Here is a 23,373-nt window from a genome sequence, read left to right as displayed (position 1 = left end):
AACAAATTTCTGTTGCTTTAAATACAGTCTGTGGTATTTTGTTACAGTAACTCTAGCAAACTAATACAGCACCTGGAACCATTTCTTCACGCTGCTCCATAATATAGCTGCTTCACTGTGATTTACAGTAGACGGTGAAGAGGGAGACAGACAGACAGACAGACCGAGGTGCTCAGTCGGCCCCCTTCGCTTGTAAGTTGCATGATCTTAGGCAAGTTACCTAATTTTTGTAAACCAGTTTTTCTTCTTTAAAAGGACTGACACTTATTTCACAGGTTATGAGGATTAAATGAATATTAAGAGTAACCGACCAACGTGTGGCATTCTCATGCAATTCTCTGTAACTCCTTCAGGTAGCACTGAAAAGATCACTTCCGGGCAGGTGGGCTGGCTGTCATGAAAGGTGTTTCTTTCACCTGAGTCTTCCCGACATTTAAAGGGCTTATAATTCGGAACATGCCAGCCTCCTAATGGGTCTCTGCCTCCAGGCTCGCCATCTGCCAATCCGGCCTCTCTACCGCCTTCTAATCCATTTCTCCGAATCCAGGTGTGAACACACTGCTCCCTTGGCTCCCTGCTGCTGCCCACGGTCCAGAGCCTGCACCCTGAGACTGGGGAGGATGCGGTCACTCCCTCTCCTGCCTCATCTGTCCCGTGCGGCACGTCCTCCAGCTCAGGCAGCACTTCTTGTGTCAGGCTCTGTGCCTTGCTCTGGCTTTGGGAAATGTCCTTCTCTGTTTGTACCCTGGTGACCCCTACTTGCCCTTCACTTTCTCAGTGAAATGTCCCCAGTGTTCCCAACCAGACTTGAGCACTGTCTTCTTATGGAAATACTGTGTTTTTCCTCAGACTCTCACGTGGTTACCACATTACATTGCTTTTAAATATTTGTATTTCATTCTAGCCTGTGAACTTCCCAAGGAGAGGGTCTCTGTCTCAATAATCTTTGTAATCCAACATCGAGCACAGTGCCTACATTTAATACACGTAGTGGACATTTAATAAATGTTGGCTGAATGAATAAATGACCAAAGGAACGAATGCGTGTGATCAATCATATTAATACGTTATCACAGCTTAAAGTGGGAAGACTACAAGCTTTCCAAGTCTGGTTCACATTCTGGGTTAGTTATTTACTTCTCTGAGCCTCAGTTTCATCATCTGTAAAACAGGCACATTAACTCCGGCTGTTGCCGTTCAGATTAAATGAGACGTGTGAGTCTTTAAAGGATTGCACTCCATGTGTGATTTCCGGCTAATTACTTAATCTTATGCTCTGTGCTCCTTCCCTTCATCTGTATAACGGGAACAGCCCCACATACTTCGTGACATTGCCGGGACACCTATACAGGGTGAGACACGTAAAGTCCTGTCTAACGTCCACTGTGTGCCAGTCACCCCCGGGCGTGCCAAAACCCACAAGGATGCAAACACCATGCACAAGGCTTCCCGTAAAGAAGACCAGCTGGGAGTCAAAGTTATAAAGGCTACTTAATTGTTATAAATTATATAAGTAAAAAATCTGGCATGAACAAAAAGAGAAAAAATTATATCCCTGTCAACCTCAGTACCAGGGTGCCCGTCTGTTCAAAGCTTGCCTGGCCCCGAATGAGTTCAAAAGTGAATTTATGCTTCATCGAAATAACCATGTAGTCCATATTTATTTATGCTTCATAAAGCCAGTATTTTGGTTTGCGTCTGTCTGTCTTTGTCTACCACTCAGAATTTTAAACATAAAGCAAGAGGTTTCTAGGCATTTAGGAAAACATTCTGAACAGAACATGGATTTCATACATCAATGGACATCAAGGTCTGCTATCAGAAGACGTAACTGTGAAGCTGTGTTTCCCTCTAATAACACTCATTTCTAAGCCAACACTTCTTTAGGAAACAAATTAGAACTCACTCATTTTTCACAAATAGGAACTTCAAGTTGTTAGAAAACAGAAGCACTGCTGCGAAGAAACAGAAATGATCTATGAACACTGAAAAAAACTTCTGTCACTTCCATCCCCAGGCACTGACAATGCGGGATAGTTACACATTTCTGATATGACTTTGGGCCTTAGGACTTGAAGAGCCACAGACTCGGTAGACACTGTTCTTCCTTAGAATATACTGAATGCTTAAGTTAAATTTTTAGAGCAAATAAAATTTCAACTTCTATTTTCCAAGACTCATTGCTTTAGCACTACAGTAAAGTTGAGAGCAATACATGCTATTCGGTAGGATAGATAGTGCTTCTCCGATTAAAACAAACAAAACCAAGCAGGCCGAGTCAAATCTCACCGTCACTGGCCAATCATCACCCTGTTCCCAGAGTACAGCAACTGTGGAAGGGCACAAGTGTCTGCTATGGGGTCTGGTCATAAAGATTGACTCTTACCTTTGGGCTGGGGCGCTATAGCTGTTATCATAGGAATCATAACTCTGTTCATCATAAGCAGCGCCATATCCATCATCATAGTCCTAAAATATAACAGGAGAAGTACAAAAAGGTTCAGAGAAATTTCTGGAAAGGAAGACGCATTCTGCTTTTAGTGCATTAATTCGGCGACCATTTAACTATATATCTAATTATAATGTAAGGAAAAATATAAAAGTGACATCAGTGAAAATGATAGGGTAAGAACCTCCAAAAATTCTCCTGAAAAAGCAGAGAGAAACTGGCAAAAATTGTTAGAATCAACATTTTTAGATGCCTGGAAGTTAACCAAAGGCTTGCAGAGATCTAGGGAGCATTTATGTTTAAAAAAATTGGCGGCACCTTGGAATGAAGGGTGAGCTCGGTCCTATTCCCACCCCTCACCCCCGGCTCTGCAGGAGCCGCAATCCAGCATGCAGGAAGCCAGCAGGCTGGAGGTCACTGGAGGGGGCAGGGCAGGGTGGAGGCTTTCAAAACCCCATCCCCAGAGGATTGCCTTTATTTGACCTGACCGGGAGCTCATCCAGTGCACAAAGTCTTTTCCCTCAGGGTATTTGAAGAAAATAATTAGAGGCAATTGTTTATGAGATTAGCTGCTTGAAGTGGCGGAGAAAGACTGGAGCAAATAACAGGCTAACCACAAAGCTTACAAGGAAAAGTGGGGGAATGAGATGTCCCTAGGAGCTCTGCAAAGTTCTGACATATTTCTGGAATCTCAAAGGCTACAGTGTCAGGTACTTGCCCAGCACAGACCTGAGAAGGCCCTGAGCTCTCCTCTGGCTGACCTTGAGGTTCAGTATAAGAAGGAAAGTCAAGGCTAAGCCAGTTAGCTGCAAACTGATTGGCTCAGTGTTGAAGACAAGCTCCAGCAGGTACCCACAGCCTCTTGGTAAAGACGACAGATTTCATTTCCAAGCATTTGACAAAATCTCTGTCCAATCATTAGCTGACCACTAAGGTAAGAGAGAAAAGACACTTCTGTGGCCACGCATGATAAATATCGACTTTACAATATTAGTTTGGAAAAGTAATTAAACCAAGAAAAAAAAATCCTAGGGAGGAAGGAGAATTTGATTTTCACACGGACACACTATAGTAAATGTCCAGTTTTAAACAAACAAAAACCATTATGCAACATGCAAAGAAAAAACAAAAGTATAGTCTATACACGAGAAAAAAAAAGTAGTCAGTAGAAAAATACCCCTGATGAAGCTGAGACACTGAACTTACTGGACAAAGACTTCATTTATTTTTATTTTTTATTGGGGTAGAGTTGTTTCACAATGTTGTGTTAGTTTCTACTGTACAGTGGAGTTCCCTGTGCTAATACGGCAGGTTCTTATTAGTTATCTATTTTATACATATTAGTGTATATAGGTCGATCCCAATCTCCCAATTCATCCCACTAGACAAAGACTTTAAATCAGTTATTTGAAATATATTCAAGGAACTAAATGATAGCCTGTATCTAAAAAGCTAAAGAAGGGTCTTAGAACAATGCCTCACCAAAATCAAGAATATTAATATAGATATAAGAAATACAGAAAAGAATCCAAAGAAATTCTTGAGGTGCAAAGTGTAACAACTCCAGTGAAAAATTCACTAGCCAGGTTGAACAGCAGAAACACAGGTGTAACTCTTTGTGACCTTAGTTATTAGTTTCTTAGATATGCTAACAAAAGCACAAACAACCAAAAAAATATATAAATAAAACGGACTCCAGCAAAATTAAAAACTTCTGTGTCAAAGGACATCAGCAAGAAAGTGAAAAGACAATCTACAGTACGGGAGAAAATATCTGCAAATCACATATCTGACAATGGTCTAGTGTCCAGAATATATGAAGAACTCTCATTACTCAACAATAAAAAACAACCCAAAAAGAGCTAAAGCCATTCTCCTAGTTCTATGAGGACATTTTGCAGATGTGATAACAAGTACACTATGGTTATTTTAAAGGTATTTTGAAACTGAAAAAGGTCCAGAGAGATGATCGTTCTGTAAGATCAAATTAGATATGTTGCTCAATGACATTTATATCTATGAAAGTGTGAAGCCTACCCTACAACTGATTTCTAAGTTTCTGGGGATAATCAATTACATAGTGACTTTGGACTTACTGGTATTTACTTAATATTTAAAAGAGCCAGGAAATAATCTAAGTATTTTGGAACATCAGTTTTATCAATGGTCATCAATTTAATGATCATCACCAGAGCTTTTGAAGTGGAGAAATGTGGTCAAGGGGTAAGAGAAAAGATGTGGAGTCAGATGGGCTTCTGTGTTTTACTGTCACTGATCTCAGTCAAGGTCATCCACTTCCCCAGAACCTGTTTCTTTACCTGTAAAATGTGAATCCTTAATAAGTATCCTGAAAGGATGAGAAATTACATATACATACGTATGTATTCCAGCAAAATGCCAGATATGTATTAAGAACTTTATAAAGAATAGCTTACATTGTTAACTATCCTAGTAAAGCATTACCCCTGCTGACCTCTCTCCTGGATTTCTAAAATGATGAGACTCACAGGTGATGAACGTCAGCAGCCACTACACACAAGGGGAGGAGCCAAGTGACTGATTTTAAAGTGCTGACCTTAGTTACTCTCTTTTAAGAAGCATCTACTAAATAGTATACCTCAATTTATTTGATTTAGAAAAGCAAAAGTATCTGAATGGCAAGGTATATTGTAATGTGCTCCATTTTGTAAGACAGCTATTAATCTGAAGGGATGATACTATCTTTGCAGGGGTAAGGCTTATACAATTTGTACGTGACCACCTTAAATTTTTAAAAATGTTTTCTCATAAAGGAGGAACTGAATATTTGCTGAAGAGCTATGTGTTCACAACTTTGAACGTGGACAGAATCTAAAAGGAATACTCATTAAATAGGGGCAGAGGAAGAATAAAGGTCAAGAATATCCTTAGAACATATTGGTAAGCCATGGTGTCCCTTGCAGTAGCTGAAGGCAGGTTGCTAATATAGCTATGATCTTCCAGTGACCAACGCGAGGAGGAGAAAGCTCTCAGATAAGATTCAAACAAACAAAAATATCTGAGATGATTTTAGTTACAAGTAGCAAACTGCAGATATTACAATTCTGGTGAATTAACAAAAGCAGCTAGCATCTCAACAAAAAGAAAGTAATCTCACCGCGTTAAAAAAAAAAAAACCCAAAAAACAACAACCAAAAAAAATCCTTTACTTAGCCCCTACCCTGTGGCTGGCACTCCTGCTAGACACCGTGGCGGGAAAGGGGTGTCCTGTCTAGTGAGGTTGCTGGCGGGACGGAGACGACAGGCGACTGAAGAGAACTATCAGGCAACGTGTCACACGCTGTGGCGAAGGGAAGCACCCGGCGTGGCACCGGGTAAGGGAAAGGGGAAGAAAATTTCCCAGAAGTGTTGAAAGCAGAGAAAAGCAAAAGCAGCTGGGAAAATTTATTAAAAATTCGGCGGAATGAACAGCAGGTGCAAAACAATGGAGGTACAGACACAAGAACCCTTCTCACCCAGGGTTCAGGTGAGCACCCTGTGGAATGCACACGAAAGGGGAGAGCAATGGCCCGGAGACACCCATATACCAGACCACGTGTGGCCAAGTTACGGAGTGTGGATTTAGATTCCGCACTTCGGGACTCTCTCTGGAAACTGTGTGGGCACGGAGCCGGGAAGGTCAGTCTGGAGGGCGGGACTTGCAACTAGGTCACTGCCTTGAGCACGTGGCTTGGCAAAATGCAGAGCCCACGGCTGCTTCAGTCATTTGTTAGTAGCTTAAAAAGAATATGGCTTCACCCATGCAGAGTTCTCTTTCCATGCTTATTTAAAAGAATCAAGAGGCTTTAAACTCCAGTAAATGACTGGAATCTTCTTAAGTAACTGAAATGTAAAGTAGTAGACTACTTAAAACCTACACTTACGTCATTCATTCCTTGTTCAATTATTCTGTCAGATATTACAATGTTAGTTTATTTGAATTTTCAAATTGTTTCGGTCACTGAATTACTGACTTTCATATTTTACAGGGAAGATTTTAAAGATTAAAAATGCAATTTTCACAATATTTCTTTCATGACGATGATTTCACAGTTGGATTTGGCCTTGGGGGTGCAGCCTCTTCCATCACAAGTATTGTCTGTTCAATGGACAGGACGTGAAAAATGTAGGGAAGCATAAAAGCAGATTGGGACCGACAAAAGAAGAAAAAGGAGTGTGACTGCAGATGAATGTGTGCGTTTCTGGGAGGGAGTGGAGGGGATTCTTGTTGATTACCTGCTATTTTATTGCAAGAAGGAGATGAGGTCATTGGCTAAGAACAGCTGGGGAGGTCAGCCAGCAAAGGATCAACAAATGGTTACTACAGGGAAGGATGAGGGTGGCGGGCTGCCTGAGGGCTTCTGTCTGAGGGCTGGGGGATCTGAGGCAGAGCAACCCTGTCTCTCTGTCCCTCTTCTCCTAATGCTCTTATCTTCCAGTGTTCCCAACAACTGGCTGCTTCCCTTTAAATAATCTGACATTATGAAATTCCTCTTCAGATTTTTCTGAGGCTAGTTAGAAATTTTAAACAAGAGTGAGTGCATTCTTTGTCACAAGTCCACAAATAATCGAGTGGAATCATCCATCTAGAGAAGCTCAGAATCCACCTTAAAAGGCGCCAGGACCTGGGATGGGGACTCAGGACTCCACTGTCGGCAGAGCTCAGATGTGCGGAACGATTTCTTTTTACACTTGACGTCTTTGCGTAACTTCTCGTATTTCCATTTTCTCCTAGAGAACGTTCCCCTTCACGACATGCCGCAAAGTCTCTGTGTCAGCCCCCTGCTCTGCAGTGAGTCTGGTGCTCCACGTGCAAGTTCCTTCCAGTTCACATGCTGTTCCCTGTGAGTCTCTGCACCTGCCTTCTCTGCCTAGTCAATTTTTCACGATGAGGCTCCAGTGAACCTCCTCCTCTGTTTCTCCCACAAACGCAGAGTCCACCACACCTGTTATGCCAACAATGGACCAACATATGCCGCTGTTACTGCACAGAAACGACTGACTGGCTCTGGCCTCACCTACTGTTTTTTATGAGCACGGACTGTGGGGTACTGATTCTTTTGCACAGAGTAATAGCAGGGCTGGAGCATAAGGAGGACCACTCAGCAAGTGCTCGTTAGACGGCTGGACTGAACGCTCCTGAGGAAAGCGCGCCAAATCCCTCCTGCACCAGGTCCTCTCAGCTGCCCCGAGTTGGCCTCCGCCTGTCTACACATCTCTGGAGCCATTCCTCAGACGACCCAGAGTGAGGACACTGGGCATGATAAACTCCTTGATTCTAAGCAACTTAACTGAATTTCCTCTGGAAGAAGCTTAACAGAGCTCCTTTGTGTTGTTAAAATGCACTGCAAAGATCCCCCTTCTTTGCACTTTAAAAACAGGGTCCTGTACCTGTGAGTGAGGCAGTTCTGCAGGCACGCCTCTCTAACCAAGTGCCAGGAGACCATCAGTCTGCACGAACCTCTGAAGGACTCCTGTCCTAGACAGAATCCATGCCTCCACTTTCCCATCTCACCACCATTCCACCTGCCAGTCTTTCTTTATCTCCTATTTCTCTCTCATATCTTTCCTCTACATTCCCAACGTGACTACATTAGAATCACCCAGAAGCTGCCTAGTGCTTCTTTATCTAATCCTTTCTCCAGAATTATCTGCTAAAATGCAAACCTAAGCTTGTTGCTTCCTTGCTTACAAATCTCCACTCCTCTCTCCTGGTTCCTATGAGAGAGACAGTGCACTGTAAGCTTCATCAACACGTTAAGAGCCCTGAGGAAGCCTGTCTGTTTCATGCTGCAATTTCTCTGCACATGCTGTTCCCTCTTTAGGTCTTTCGCTGGGAGACTCCAGGCTGAATTATCACTCCCTTCTCTGTGCTTCCCTGATAACTGATAACTTGCACGTACTCAGTGCCCACAATTATTTCTCTGCCTCCTTTCTCTCCCCCTGGTCTACAAGGTCCTTAAGAGGAAGGAACAGACCTTGTTCTCCTGTATTCTCAATGTCGGGAACACAGTAACGAATAAAGAAAGGAACTAATTAAAGACCAAGTGGCAGGAAACATAGCAATAGCTTCTCTAAGATGAATGCGAATTGAGGAGATATGCTAAATATTGCTAAAATGCAATATGTACTCAAATAGTGTAAAAATCTGATAGGGAGACCTCACCTGAATTCTTTTTTCAAACGTTACCTATCAATCTTACATTCCCTGCCCTCAGGAAAAAAATTTCCCAGTAAAACTCTGTATTCGGGACTTCCCTGGTGGTGCAGTGGCTAAGACCCGCGCTCCCAAAGCAGGGGACCTGGGTTCGATCCCTGGTCCAGGAACTAGAGCCCACGTACGTGTCTCAAGTAAGACCTGGCACATCCAAATAAATAAATGTTTAAAAAAAAAACCCTCTGTATTCTATTCCTGAAAGTCAGAATATTATTAAAAAGAGTGAACAAAGATGGACAAGAAATAAATGTATATTAATAAACATTCTTGAATCATTATAAGAGACTTATTCATCAAGATCCACTTCTGAGTTTTTGTCTTCGATAAGGAAGATGTCTAAATGGAACTGACAGGGTGACCTGGACACTTGATAGGTGTCAAGGGGGGTCACATTATAGCAAAACATGCCCTAACACAGGCAGAGGTCCTTCATCTGCCATTCCCGACCTGAAAACTCCACCGACATATGGCCCAACACCAAAGAAATCTTGCTCTGAAGAGAAAAGATTTTCTAGGATAAAGGAAACAGCGTTTAATTCTATTTCTGTCACAAGTAAAATCAAGCATAAAATTTAAGCTGGGAAAAACCATTTTAAACAGAGAATTTACAAAAGTGATTTGAAAATAATGTTTAGGTTTTGAGTCCTTTTAAAAGGAGACAATTATGCTGACTACACACCACCTCACCAGGGTGAAACCTGGTCATTTCAAAATGTAAAAAGTTTTCACATAAAATAGAGTGTTAAAAGATTATTTAAGTTTATTCTTACCATGATTATTTTGAGTTTATAAAACACACACATTAGCTAAAAATAGTCTTTTGAGAAATTCATTCTTGCTGGGGTTCTGAATAATACTAATTTCCTTGTTGAGTATCAGCAACAAGGTTGTGATGAACACATCACATAACCAAGTTATTTTATAATTAAGGACAAAACCACAACATTAATAACAATGCTAAATAAGAATCTGTCCCCCATAATCACTTAAACAAGACATCATTAATTCAACAATCAAATTGCATCCCCACGTGCTGATCTATGGCTGTGAGGAGTATATTATGCAGCTTCTAGACTCATACAACTTCTTCATCTCAGTCTTTGGAGTCTGATGCCCATGTTCAAATTCCAGCTCTGCCTCTTAACTGGCTATGTGGCTTCGGGGAAATCACCTACCCTCCTTCCCCCTCAATTTTATAATCATAATCCACATCCTGGCTGTTTCCAATGGTTGTGGGAGGATTAACCAAAAAAAAAAATGTCTATGAAAGCTGTTTGGCACAGTTCTTGCCCAATAAAGCTAGTTCCATTTTGTTGAAGACCTGTTCCCTTTAACACTCTCAAGCTATTAGGCCAGAGAAACATCAGAGCTATCCAGGTATTTTTCTTTTGTTGAATGTGATAAATTCTTAAAATGTTGTCTAAACTGTGATGTCTACATTTTCATTCTGCAAATACTAGTATTAACGACTACTGTGGTTTTTAGATAAAGGAACGGCTGACCAACAGTAGTTGTAATTCTATCCACATCTGAACACAGCTTTTAAAAACACATCTACATCAATTATTCAAAGTCTTCTCTTCTCTCAGTTTGTATCTGAGATAGAACTAGATTTATCTAGATTTGACAAGAAATACAATATAATACAATACAGAAAATAACAAAGAGGTTAACCCAGAAATCCCACAAAGGGAAGGGAAAACTTGTAAATAGAAAATTAAAGAAAATAAAATTAAACCAGAAATTCCACAAAGATGAGAAAAAGGGGGATAACTAAATTTTATTAAGCTCACATTATGTAACTCATGCTAGGGATTTTGGTATCGGTTTTGCCATCTTCCCCAGGAAGCAGGCATTTGTTGAATGCCTACTGTTCCGAGCCCTTGGGGATATCGTGTTGAACAAACAAAACAAAACGAACACCTCTGTCCTCATGGGGCTTACATTCCAGCGGGGAAGCAGACAAACATCAATGCTCACATACACAGCACGTGACACAGGGAGAGCAAGGAGGAGCTGGAGATCTCGGAGAGGCGTCCTCACAGAAAGGACCGCAGACAAACGTGAGCCAACGGAGCAGCGAGCTATGCTGGCATCTCAGGCAGAAGGAACAGCGGACACAGAGGCCTGAGCGGGGGAGCGGGGGGGAGAAGTGCAGGCGCCGCATCACACCTTTGGGGCTTGAAGGGAATGAGGTGCTGCTGGAGGCTCTTGTGCCTCATGCGACCTTCTGTGTCGTCCAGGTTCCTGTTTCATTGGTTTAACCTCCAGTACACTATTTCTTCCCTTAACTGTGTCTAGTCTGCAACTAAAACCATTCCGGTTTTTTTTTTCAGTTCTAAAATAGCTGTTCTCTATATTTTCCAGTTGTCTGCTTAAATCATCAACTTTATCTTCTAATTCCATGATTATAAAGAGCACAGTTATTTTAAAGTTTGCGTCTGCTCTATGAATCTATCGTGGTCTGTTTTTTACTGTCTCCTCATCTTGTATGCCTGTAATTTTTGATTAATTGCAATTACATATGAAAAATTAAGAGAAATAATTTAAGGCCTACACTGTTCTATTTCTCTAGAGAGACTGTGTATCTGCTCTTGGTGGAGGACAGAAGAATTAGCAACCTGCACCCCACACAGGACTGAGATGATAAGCCTTCCTCTGGGAGTATAGCTTTTCTGGGTTCTGATCCAAAGCCTAGGGGATTAATCAGCCCCCTAAACCCAAACTTGGGGAGCCTTAAACTCCAACTATTTTGTTTTATCCTTCCCAAATTCTGGATTTCTTTTAAGGCTCAATTCAGCTTCTCAGCTACCTCTTCAGGAATTGGTAGAAGCGTTCACAGCCTTTCTCAACCAGGGTTCCACCAGAGAGTGAAGCCCGGTGCCCTAAGGTGTCCACTCTGTATAAAGTGAGTTCACGTCTCTCCTGTGCATCTAGAACAGCAGTCGTTTGTACCACCCCTGGGAAGCTCAGGAAATAATTATGCACATCATTTTCTATGTTCTGTGGGCTCTGGAACCCCAGTTGAGAAAGGCTGCCCCAAGGGAAAATCAGCCAGAAATGCTAAAAGGGTCTGACCGCTGATTCCCATCAATACCCAATATATTTGATTATTACCTATGTCCTCCACTGGAAATGCAGTCTCCCTGAGAACAGGGGCTTCGCCTACCTTGTTTACTACTGTGTCCCCAGTGCCTGGCACAAGAAAGCATTCAATAAGCACTTCCTGAATGGATGCCTGGCTGGCACTGACGGATTTATATGGGTTCACTCATCCTTCCAAGTGTTCTTATTGTGACTGGCCAGGAGAGAGGTAGCAAGTGCTTCCAGTCCCGTGACGAAAGGGAAGGGGCTCCTGGCCCACCTAGGTGCACACCTAATTCATGGTGCAGAGGTTTCTCCACAATGAAAACATCAACTATCAGGGTTTCATAATGTTAGTATTAAGATTACTCCTTGCTCAGCTTTGAGACTCACCCAGAAACCTTCAGATTCTCATCTGGTTTAACAGCAGAGGGACCAGATGTGCTGAAGGTTTGTTCGGCTTGAACAAATCTGCTTGAAGGAAGACGTGCTGTTCTGTTATAAACAAGAGTATCTGGTCTGTCTAATACAATGTTTTTAATACACAGACCGATCACATTTTTAAACTTTTTATTCAAGCATAAAATAATTCATAGAAAGGTACAAATCCTAAGTGCACAGCTTAGTGAATTTTCACCAAGTGAGCACAGCTATGTAACCAGCACCCGGATCAAGAAAGGCAACATCAACAGCCCCCAGCAGCTCCCCTTGTGCTCACCCTCAGTTATTATTATCTCCCCCACAAAGGAACGCCATCCTGACTTTCAACACCACCAGGGAGGTTAACTTGCTTTCGAGCTTCACAGAGATGGAATCAGAGTGGCTACCCCTTCGTGCCAGGTTTCTTTCCGTGAACTGCGTGCCCGTGAGATCTGTCCACGGTGCTGCAGGCAGCAGCCCCTGGTTCCTTCTCGCTGTGTGAAAACTTGGTCTGTATGCTTGTACTACCACTTCTTTATCCACCCCAGTTATGAACACTTTGCTTCTCTCTAGTTTTGCCTGCATGCCTCTTCGGCACGTCTTGTCTCTGTTGAGTGGTTCCCAGAGCAGAATCCCTGGCTCTTGGGGAGGCATGTTTTCAGCTTTAACACGTGGTACAAACATTCTTCCAAAGCACTTGTATCGACTTACATTCCCACAACAGTGGATGAGAATTCCTATAGCACCCCATTCCAGCTAACACTTGAAACTACCTTTTTAACTTTAATCTTCCTGGTGGGTGTGAATAGTACTGTATATTTTGTCTTTCATATATTAATGTTTGGCGTACAGTTAGCAAGAGTTGGCCCTGAAAGATGGAGCAATACTGGTAAACTGAAGAACTAAATATTACTTTTAATGTGCCAGGCACTATTCTAAATACTTTCCATATGTTAATTTACCTAATCTTCCTAACAACCCCATGTGATAAGCACTAATATTTCCATTTACAGATTAGGAATCGAGGCACAGAGCAGTTAAGCAATTTGCCTAAGGTCACACAGCAATTAAAGGCACAGCAAGGATTTCAAACTAGTGAGTTCGGCTCCTGACTTTGCTTTTAACCATGGATATTCTGCCTGACCCTATAAAACGGAGGGTCAGACCCTGTACCTTAATGAACTTCCCAAGATAATGTCACACTATGAGGACATATCGAGATGGCCAGCTGGTCTTCCACTTGTATCACCCAACCTGATGATGTGGCTTTGCTTTAAACTGCTTTAGCCCTAAAGTATCGTTCAAGATTCCATGTACTGTTATGTACCTCAGCTCTATTCTACCTATGAACAAACTGAATAGAATAAAAATAAAGGTATAAATAAAAAGACGCTAGTAAACCTCATCAGTACTGTACCAGCAATGTTCCGGCTGTCCCTGCACACGCCTGCACCTGCATGTGCCTATGCCTTTGAATGTCACGTGAGCCTTCATGCAAAGTGTCCCCCCCCGCCCCAGCTCTCCCTGTCTGAGTGCTGCCAGCCCCTTTTCCTGTTTGGTTTACACAGTTTCCTCTGGAAAGTCTTCCCATGTTCCATCAAGCAGTTAGCCTTCCTTCCTCCGTCCTCCCTAAACGCTCTGTATGTAAGTCAATTGCAGGTGTTCCTCTCCTGAATAATCACTGGGCTTTGTTTCTGAATCAAGAAATCAAACATTGATTACTTACTCAATTCTGGGCTCTGTGGATAAAAAGGGATGGCCCCTATCATCAGCTTAAAATATAATGGGAAACAGTAAGACAAATAAAGGTGCGATCACATCACTCTAAGGTAAGTACCCTAAATAGGATGTACACACGTGGGTCCAAATAATGACCACCTGACGTTTCCAGGGGATTGTGAAAGGCTTCAAAGTGAGGGTGATAACTGTTCCTTCGTAGACTCTGGTCTGCTTGCAGGCGAGGACTGAGTTCTACACATGCTGGTGAAAAGCTCAAGGAACACAATAAAACGAAGATGGCAGGTTCTTGTGGGAAATCCACTGTAACAGAGGACTAGTCTAGTGGTTCTCAAGTTCCTCCCGGCCTCTGCCCTGATCCACCCAAGGGATGTGACACGTCCCTCACATTAGCTCAACTACGATCGCTCGCTCACCTTACTTGGATGGGCAAGCCTAGTTAGGGAGGCAGAATCTGCTTTCCATGCCTTAGAGACATTGCCACTTCAGAGTCCTCTACTCCCTTATTAATAAAGCACATTTTGGGGGGTTGTTTTTGCTTAAAGGAGGAAAAACAAAAACAAAATCCCTTCATATTCACAACTTTAAAATCTGAAATTATTTCCTAAAGTTTTACATTTCTATAAAAGAGGTCAACTTTTCAAGAGATAGACTCGTGAAGCTCCTGATAGACATTTCAAGTAAATTGCACACTGCTCTTATTCTTGCTTCTGGTAAAATGGATATAAAAAATTACAGAACCTTCATCTTTTTATCTAAAATAAAAATTTTAGATAAATTTTTATCTAGGCTTTTCAATCCACATTTAAAATGCATTTTCATAAATAACCTTTTCACAATCTGTAACTCTGTTTTAATTAAATTTCTCACTGTGGAAAACAAGATAATTGAAGCAGTTTAGAGATTACTTGTCAAAAAAATTACGCCAGCAGTCACTGCAATGGGAAAATTTGCCGTTAGTACAACTCTCATCTGGACCGAAACTCCCAGACTAGTCATACAATTAAAACTTCAGGTGAGCTCTCAGAAGAATGACAAGGAACGTGACTTCCCTGAGTCTTTAAGCAAAGTCTACATTACAGAATTACGTGTACATTTTAAAGATATATTTTCCCCTACAGGCTTTCACTGATGTTCCTAGTTGACAAAATTTCAGAAGAGTTTATTCTTAGGGCTGACGGAGAAATGGTGGTCCCCGCGGAGCCATTTTATAGACAAGGACACTGTTGATGGTGGTAGCAGCGTTTTTCTTGAGACAAGTTTCTTTTTCTACAGCTTTAATGAGTCTGATGCTAGAGAACAGGCAGGAAAGGCATGTCTTTGTGTACAAACACAAGGTACAGATTTCTGCTCCCATTTAAACTGGCTCTTTGACCCTTCACACTTGCGTTAGGTTAACCAATGGCAGAAGTCCTATGAGGACACACCCTCCAGTAGTTGCAGAAGGACTAGTAAAACCAGCTACTAACCAATCATGGGCCTCGTGCTCTAAGTTTCGCATAGGAACCCTCATGTCTGAAGTGATTAAATAATTTTTCCCATTCACCTGTCAGTTTCTCTGTCCACAAACAGAGTTTTAAATTAGATGAAACTGACTTGTCCAGGAAGCACCAGATCTTGGTTAAGAGCGTGGGCTCTGGAGCCAGACTGCTGGGCCTTAAATCCTAGCTCTGCCCCAATCAGTTGTATGACTTCTAGAAAGTATTGATATCTCATGTGGTGTTTTAAGGATATGACAGATCCACGTAAAGCGCTGAGGAAAGTGCTGGTTAAGAAAAATAAGGGCATGTGGGTTTCATTACTTACTAGAAGTGTGGTTTGGTAAAAATTAGTTAATCTCTCTAAACGGTCTGGTGATCATGTTTACCTCACAGGACTGAAGTGAGGATTGAATAAGATGATACAGGAGGAGTGCGCGGCACACTAATATGTTCTATAAAGTAAATACCCAACAAGCGGCAGCTGCCTTTTCTTCCATCAGCTTCTAGAAGTTGCAGAGTGCACTGTTTTCCTGTGGTTACGGAATCAGAAAAATATGAGAGGACTAAAACAGTCAGGAGGACACTGCCCTACACTCTTGTGATCGCTTCCAAATGAAGCCATCTCCTTCAGATACTGTCCTTCCAAACATATAATAAATTAAAGCAGCAACTTCTGACCTTAAGACTGAAGTGGATGATTTTACAAAGAAGCACCTAGAAAGCTCAGGATCCTCTTCAGTCAGTCAGACAGACCAGATAAGGGCATCAACCTGGAAGAAAGGTCCATGCCTAGGGATGCCTCCGCTATACAGTTACGATTGTGTCTCCGGCTCTGGTTCTTATACTCTTTCCTCACTTATTTTCTCACTTCTTCTAGGTCATAAACACTACACAAGCTAGAACATTGTGAATAAAAGCTTTAGACCCCGGGTTAGGGAACCTGGGATCCAATCTCAGTTCACCCACTTCTCATCCCGCAGGCCACTGGACGGGATGTCCACCCTTGCACAGTGCAGGCTGGGTCATCCCGTGTGTCTGTGGCTTAGTGACCTTCCTTCCTTCCTCCTGTCTAGGAGAAGACACCACCCGGCAGCACTGTGAGGGGCTGGGGCAGCAGCGTACGGGGAAGCATGGGGGGACCATGTGCTCCAATGCACACCACATCCCCCGTGGGGAGGCCCTGATCGGAGGATCTGAAGAGAAAAGCGCCTGGTGCTCTAGTCAGATGTACTTGGCTCTGCTACTTCCTACGGCCCAGCAGCCTCAAGGAGCCTGCACATCCTTCTCTAAAACGTGTAAAACTCCTTCGTGTGCCCAGCCATCCCCTGCCTCGCTCAAGTAGGCACTGCCACACCAGATGGGGTGGTTTCAGGACAATTCCACATTCTGTTCAGTAAACATCATACAGCTGGATAATCAGAGCATTTTAAGTACCTGAGAGAGCTTTCATATTCTGATGAACTCCTACGACTTCATCTAGAACGCCCCACTGTACGTATGTTTAAAGGTGATTAACCCATCAGCTCAGGCTCAAAAGCTTAGAATGATTACACAATATTAAGATATCAAGGGATATTAGTGAATGGTAAATACCTCCCATGAATAGAAGGCTGATGCAACCATAATTAAATGAGTTAAAAAATAATATGATTAAAATTTCTAAGACAATTCTAGTTTATACATCTTGAAAGGTGAGTTTGCATTTAAAAAAGGATCTCACTTTTAAAATTATTTTTCAAAACTTGTTTCAGAATTCAAAACATTCAGAGCCACTCACCTTTAGCTTGTTTCTCTCATGAGAATGTTTGCTTTGTTTATTTTGTGACTTTCCTTTCAATATCAAGATTTCTATTTGATGAAAATACAATTTCTTATTAAAAGAACATGTTTAGGGTGAGTGGAAACTAGGTAAGTTTCAGAAAACAACCAATTATAGAATTTTAAAGTTGGAAAAGAGGTTAGAACAGCATCTGGTCTAACCTGCTGATTTATAGGTAAAGTACCATCACCTGTACTTTGCAGATGAAGAAACTAAAAAGGTTAAATAGTTTACAAAAGAAAAAAAGTAGACGTCATACAGACAATAAGGAGGATTAGAAACCAAGTATTTTACATCTCAGAATAATAACCTCTTTATTAAACTGCATTGTCTTTCCTATTTATTAGGTCACTAAATGTCTGCTAAAATTGGCTTTAATTTTATTTCACTAAGTATGTTTAACAAGGCACACGACACACGGAATGACAGAATTAGTTGGCATTAATAAAAGCCATCCTCCATATGTTTATTTAGTATCTCCAAAATGTCAGGCCCTGTGATAGGCTCTGGGCAAACTAAGATTTAAAAAAAAAAAAAAAAAAGACATAGTTCCTGCCCTGAAGAAATCCAGCCTACAGGGGACAAAGACAAGTAAGCAGACACTGAGGCAGGCACCACGTGCACCCAGGGCTGCCTGAGTAGGACCAGGAAGGCTTCACAGCTGAAGAATAAATAGTAAAAAGAATTGGTAGGGACAGAACTAAAAAAGGCATTAGAAGAGAAGCAATAGTACATACACAGATAGCCACACAGTCCTGGTATGTTTAAGGAACTGCAGTATAGGTACTGATTGAAATAAAATGATGATGTGGGGAGAGCAGGGGGTTAAGAGGCTGAAGAGGGTAGTCAAGAAAGTCTTCAGACATCACTCAGCAGAATCTCGACTTTATCCTCCTAAACTTCTCAACTAGCTCTTACGTTCTGGGGCTGGCGGGGCAGTAGCATCATCAGACTTTAGATACCAGAAAGTATACCAGAAGTAATATGAGTAATACATCATTTAAGGGAAGGACCCAGGGTTAGGGCAGGACAACAAGCAAAGGTGGGACTAGGGAGGCTAAGGCAATCATCTGTCCGTGTGTCTGTCCATCCATCTAAACAACCAGCGTTAGAGGGCAGACAGCAGAAGCAAGAAGAACTACAATCCTGCAGCCTGTGGAAAAAAACCCACATTCACAGAAAGACAGACAAGATGAAAAGGCAGAGGGCTACGTACCAGATGAAGGAACAAGATAAAACCCCAGAAAAACAATCAAATGAAGTGGAGACAGGCTACCTTCCAGAAAAAGAATTCAGAATAATGATAGCGAAGATGATCCAGGACCTCGGGAAAAGAATGGAGGCAAAGATCGAGAAGATGCAAGAAATGTTTAACAAAGACCTAGAAGAATTACAGAACAAAGAAACAGAGATGAACAATACAATAACTGAAATGAAAACTACACTAGAAGGAATCAATAGCAGAATAACTGAGGCAGAAGAACGGATCAGTGACCTGGAAGACAGAACGGTGGAATTCACTGCTGTGGAACAGAATAAAGATAAAAGAATGAAAAGAAGTGAAGACAGCCTAAGAGACCTCTGGGACAACATTAAATGCAACAACATTCGCATTATAGGGTCCCAGAAGGAGAAGAGAGAGAGAAAGGACCCGAGAAAATATTTGAAGAGATTATAGTAGAAAAATTCCCTAACATGGGAAAGGAAATGGCCAGCCAAGTCCAGGAAGTGCAGAGAGTCCGATACAGGAATAAACCCAAGGAGAAACACGCCGAGACACATAGTAATCAAACTGGCAAAAATTAAAGACAAAGAAAAATTATTGAAAGCAGCAAGGGAAAAACAACATATAACATACAAGGGAACTCCCATAAGGTTAACAGCTGATTTCTCAGCAGAAACTCTACAAGCCAGAAGGGAGTGGCATGATATATACTTAAAGTGATGAAAGGGAAGAACCTACAACCAAGACTACTCTACCCGGCAAGGATCTCATTCAGATTCGATGGAGAAATCAAAAGCTTTATAAGCAAAAGCTTTACAAGCAAAAGCTAAGAGAATTCAGCACCACCAAACCAGCTCTACAACAAACAAATGCTAAAGGAGCTTCTCTAAGTGGGAAACACAAGAGTAGAAAAGGACCTACAAAAACAAACCCAAAACAATTAAGAAAATGGTCATAGGAGCATACATATCAATAATTACCTTAAACGTGAATGGACTAAATGCTCCAAACAAAAGACACAGGCTTGCTGAATGGATACAAAAACAAGACCCATATATATGCTGTCTACAAGAGACCCACTTCAGACCTAGGGACACATACTGACTGAAAGTGAGGAGATGGAAAAAGATATTCCATGCAACTGGAAATCAAAAGAAAGCTGGAGTAGCAATACTCATATCAGATAAAATAGACCTTAAAATAAAGAACGTTACAAGAGATAAGGAAGGACACTACACAATGATCAAGGGATCAATCCAAGAAGAAGATATAACGATTATAAATATATATGCACCCAACACAGGAGCACCTCAATACATAAGGCAACTGCTAACAGCTATAAAAGAGGAAATCGAAAGCAACACAGTAATACTGGGGGACTTTAACACCTCACTTACACCAATGGACAGATCATCCAAAGTGAAAATAAATAAGGAAACAGAAGCTTTAAATGACACAATAGAACAGAGAGATTTAATTGATATTTATAGGACATTCCATCCAAAAACAGCAGATTACACTTTCTTCTCAAGTGCACATGGAACATTCTCCAGGATAGATCACATCTTGGGTCACAAATCAAGCCTCAGTAAATTTAAGAAAATTGAAATCGTATCAAGCATCTTTTCTGACCACAAGGCTATGAGACTAGAAATGAATTACAGGGAAAAAAACGTAAGAAAGACAAACACATGGAAGCTAAACAATATGTTACTAAATAACCAAGAGGTCACTGAAGAAATCAAAGAGGAAATCAAAAAATACCGAGAGACAAATGACAATGAAAACACGATGATCCAAAACCTATGGGATGCAGCAAAATCTGTTCTAAGAGGGAAGTTTATGGCTATACAGTCCTACCTCAAGAAACAAGAAAAATCTCAAATAAACCATCTAACCTTACACCTAAAGGAAGCAGAGAAAGAAGAATAAACAAAACCCGAAGTTAGAAGAAGGAAAGAAATCATAAAGATCAGAGCAGAAATAAATGACATACAAACAAAGAAAACAATAGCAAAGATCAATAAAACTAAAAGCTGGTTCTTTGAGAAGATAAACAAAATTGATAAACCATTAGCCAGACTCATGAAGAAAAAGAGGGAGAGGACTCAAATCAATAGAATTAGAAATGAAAAAGGAGAAGTTATAATGGACACCACAGAAATACAAAGCATCATAAGAGACTACTACAAGCAACACTATGCCAATAAAATGGACAACCTTGAAGAAATGGACAAATTCTTAGAAAGGTATAACCTTCCAAGACTGAACCAGGAAGAAATAGAAAATATGAACAAACCAATCACAAGTAATGAAATTGCAACTGTGATTAAAAATCTTCCAACAAAAGTCCAGGACCATATGGCTTCACAGGTGAATTCTTCAAACATTTAGAGAAGAGCTAACACCCAACCTTCTCAAACTCTTCCAAAAAACTGCAGAGGAAGGAACACTCCTACACTCATTCTATGAGGCCACCATCACCCCGATACCAAAACCAGACAAAGATACCACAAAAAAAGAAAATTACAGACCGGGATCACTGATGAACATAGATGCAAAAATCCTCAACAGAATACTAGTAAACAGAATCCAACAGCACATTAAAAGGATCATACACCATGATCAAGTGGGATTTATCCCAGGGGTGCAACGATTCCTCAATATACGCAAATCAATCGATGTGATACACCATATTAACAAACTGAAGAATAAAAACCATGTGACCATCTCAATAGATGCAGAAAAGGCTGTTGACAAAATCCAACACCCATTTATGATAAAAACTCTCCAGAAAGTGGGCACAGAGGGAACCTAGCTCAACATAATAAAGGCCATATATGACAAACCCACAGTAAACATCATTCTCAACGGTGAGAAACTGAAAGCATTTCCTCTAAGATCAGGAACAAGACAAGGATGTCCACTGTCACCACTATTATTCAACATAGTTTTGGAAGTCCTAGCCACGGCAATCAGAGAAGAAAAAGAAATAAAAGGAATACAAATTGGAAAAGAAGAAGTAAAACTGTCACCGTTTGCAGATGACGTGATACTATACATAGGGAATCCTAACGATGCCACCAGAAACCTACTAGAGCTAATCAATGAATCTGGTAAAGTTGCAGGATACAAAATTAATGCACAGAAATCTCTTGCATTCCTATACACTACTGATGAAAAATCTGAAAGGGAAATTAAGGAAACACTCCCATTTACCATTGCAACAAAAGGAATAAGATACCTAGGAATAAAGCTACCTAGGGAGACAAAAGACCTGTATGCAGAAAACTATAAGACACTGATGAAAGAAATTAAAGATGATACCAACAGATGGAGAGATATACCATGTTCTTGGACTGGAAGAATCAATATTGTGAAAATGACTATACTACCCAAAGCAATCTACAGATTCAAGGCAATCTCTATCAAATTACCAATGGCATTTTTTACGGAACTAGAACAAAAAATCTTAAAATTTGTATGTTGACACAAAAGACACCGAATAGCCAAAGCAGTCTTGGGGGAAAAAAACGGAGCTGGAGGAATCAAACTCCCTGACTTCAGGCTATACTACAAAGCTCCAGTAATCAAGACAATATGGTACTGGCACAAAAACAGAAACATAGATCAGTGGAACAAGATAGAAAGCTCAGAGATAAACCCACGCACCTATGGTCAACTAATCTATGACAAAGGAGGCAAGGATATACAATGGAGAAAAGACAGTCTCTTCAATAAGTGGTGCTGGGAAAACTGGACAGCTACACGTAAAAGGATGAAATTAGAACACTCCGTAACAGCATACACATAAATAAACTCAAAACGGATTAGAGACCTAAATTTAAGACCGGATACTATAAAACTCTTAGAGGAAAACATATGAAGAACACTCTTTGACCTAAATCACAGCAAGATCTTTTTTGATCCACCTCCTAGAGTAATGGAAATAACAACAAAAATAAACAAATGGGACCTAATGAAACTTCAAAGCTTTTGCAAAGCAAAGCAAACCATAAACAAGACAAAAAGACAACCCTCAGAATGGGAGAAAATATTTGCAAACAAATCAACGGACAAAGGATTAATCTCCAAAATATATAAACCGCTCATGCAGCTCAATATGAAAAAAACAGACAACCTAATCCGAAAATGGGCAGAAGACCTAAATAGATATCTCTCCAAAGAAGACATACAGATGGCCAAGAAGCACATGAAAAGCTGCTCAACATCACTAATTATTAGAGAAATGCAAATCAAAACTATAGTGAGGTATCACCTCACACCAGTCAGAATGGGCATCCTCAGAAAATCTACAAACAACAGATGCTGGAGGGGGTGTGGAGAAAAGGGAACCCTCTTGCACTGTTGGTGGGAATGTAAATTGATATGGCCACTATGGAGAACAGTATGGAGGTTCCTTAAAAAACTAAAAATAGAACTACCAGATGACCCAACAATCCCACTACTGGGCATATACCCAGAGAAAACCATAACTCAAAAAGACAGATGCACCCCAATGTTCACTGCAGCACTATTTACAATAGCCAGGTCATGGAAGCAACTTAAATGCCCATTGACAGACGAATGGATAAAGAAGATGTGGTACATATATACAATGGAATATTGCTCAGCCATAAAAAGGAACGAAATTGGGTCATTTGTAGAGACATGGATGGATCTAGAGACTGTCATACAGAGTGAAGTAAGTTATAAAGAGAAAAACAAGTATCGTATATTAACACATATATGTGGAACCTAGAAAAATGGTACAGATGATCTGGTTTGCAGGGCAGAAATTGAGACACAGATGCAGAGAACAAACGTATGGACACCAAGGAGGGAAAGCGGTGGTGGGTGGTGGTGGTGGTGGTGGTGGTGTACTGAATTGGGAGATTGGGACTGACATGTCGACACTGATGT

General features: G+C 41.1%; 1 protein-coding gene across 6 annotated transcripts in view; it reads right to left on the bottom strand.

Moving 5' to 3' along the window:
* KHDRBS3 (KH RNA binding domain containing, signal transduction associated 3) overlaps nucleotides 1-23,373 on the bottom strand; it is a 179,220-nt gene that overhangs the window by 34,257 nt on the left and 121,590 nt on the right. For all 6 annotated transcript variants that reach the window (XR_004043493.3, XM_030875884.2, XM_060286944.1 and 3 more), the window contains one exon: nucleotides 2,387-2,469. Coding sequence is in view for 5 of the 6 variants with exons in the window: in XM_030875884.2 (XP_030731744.1) it covers nucleotides 2,387-2,469 (83 nt within the window). In the remaining variant the exon portion in view is untranslated. The remainder of the gene's footprint in view (nucleotides 1-2,386; nucleotides 2,470-23,373) is intronic.

Source organism: Globicephala melas, chromosome 17 (genome assembly GCF_963455315.2).
Source record: "Globicephala melas chromosome 17, mGloMel1.2, whole genome shotgun sequence".
In the NCBI taxonomy this organism is placed as follows: Eukaryota; Metazoa; Chordata; class Mammalia; order Artiodactyla; family Delphinidae; genus Globicephala; species Globicephala melas.
This window is presented reverse-complemented; position numbering and strand designations above follow the sequence as displayed.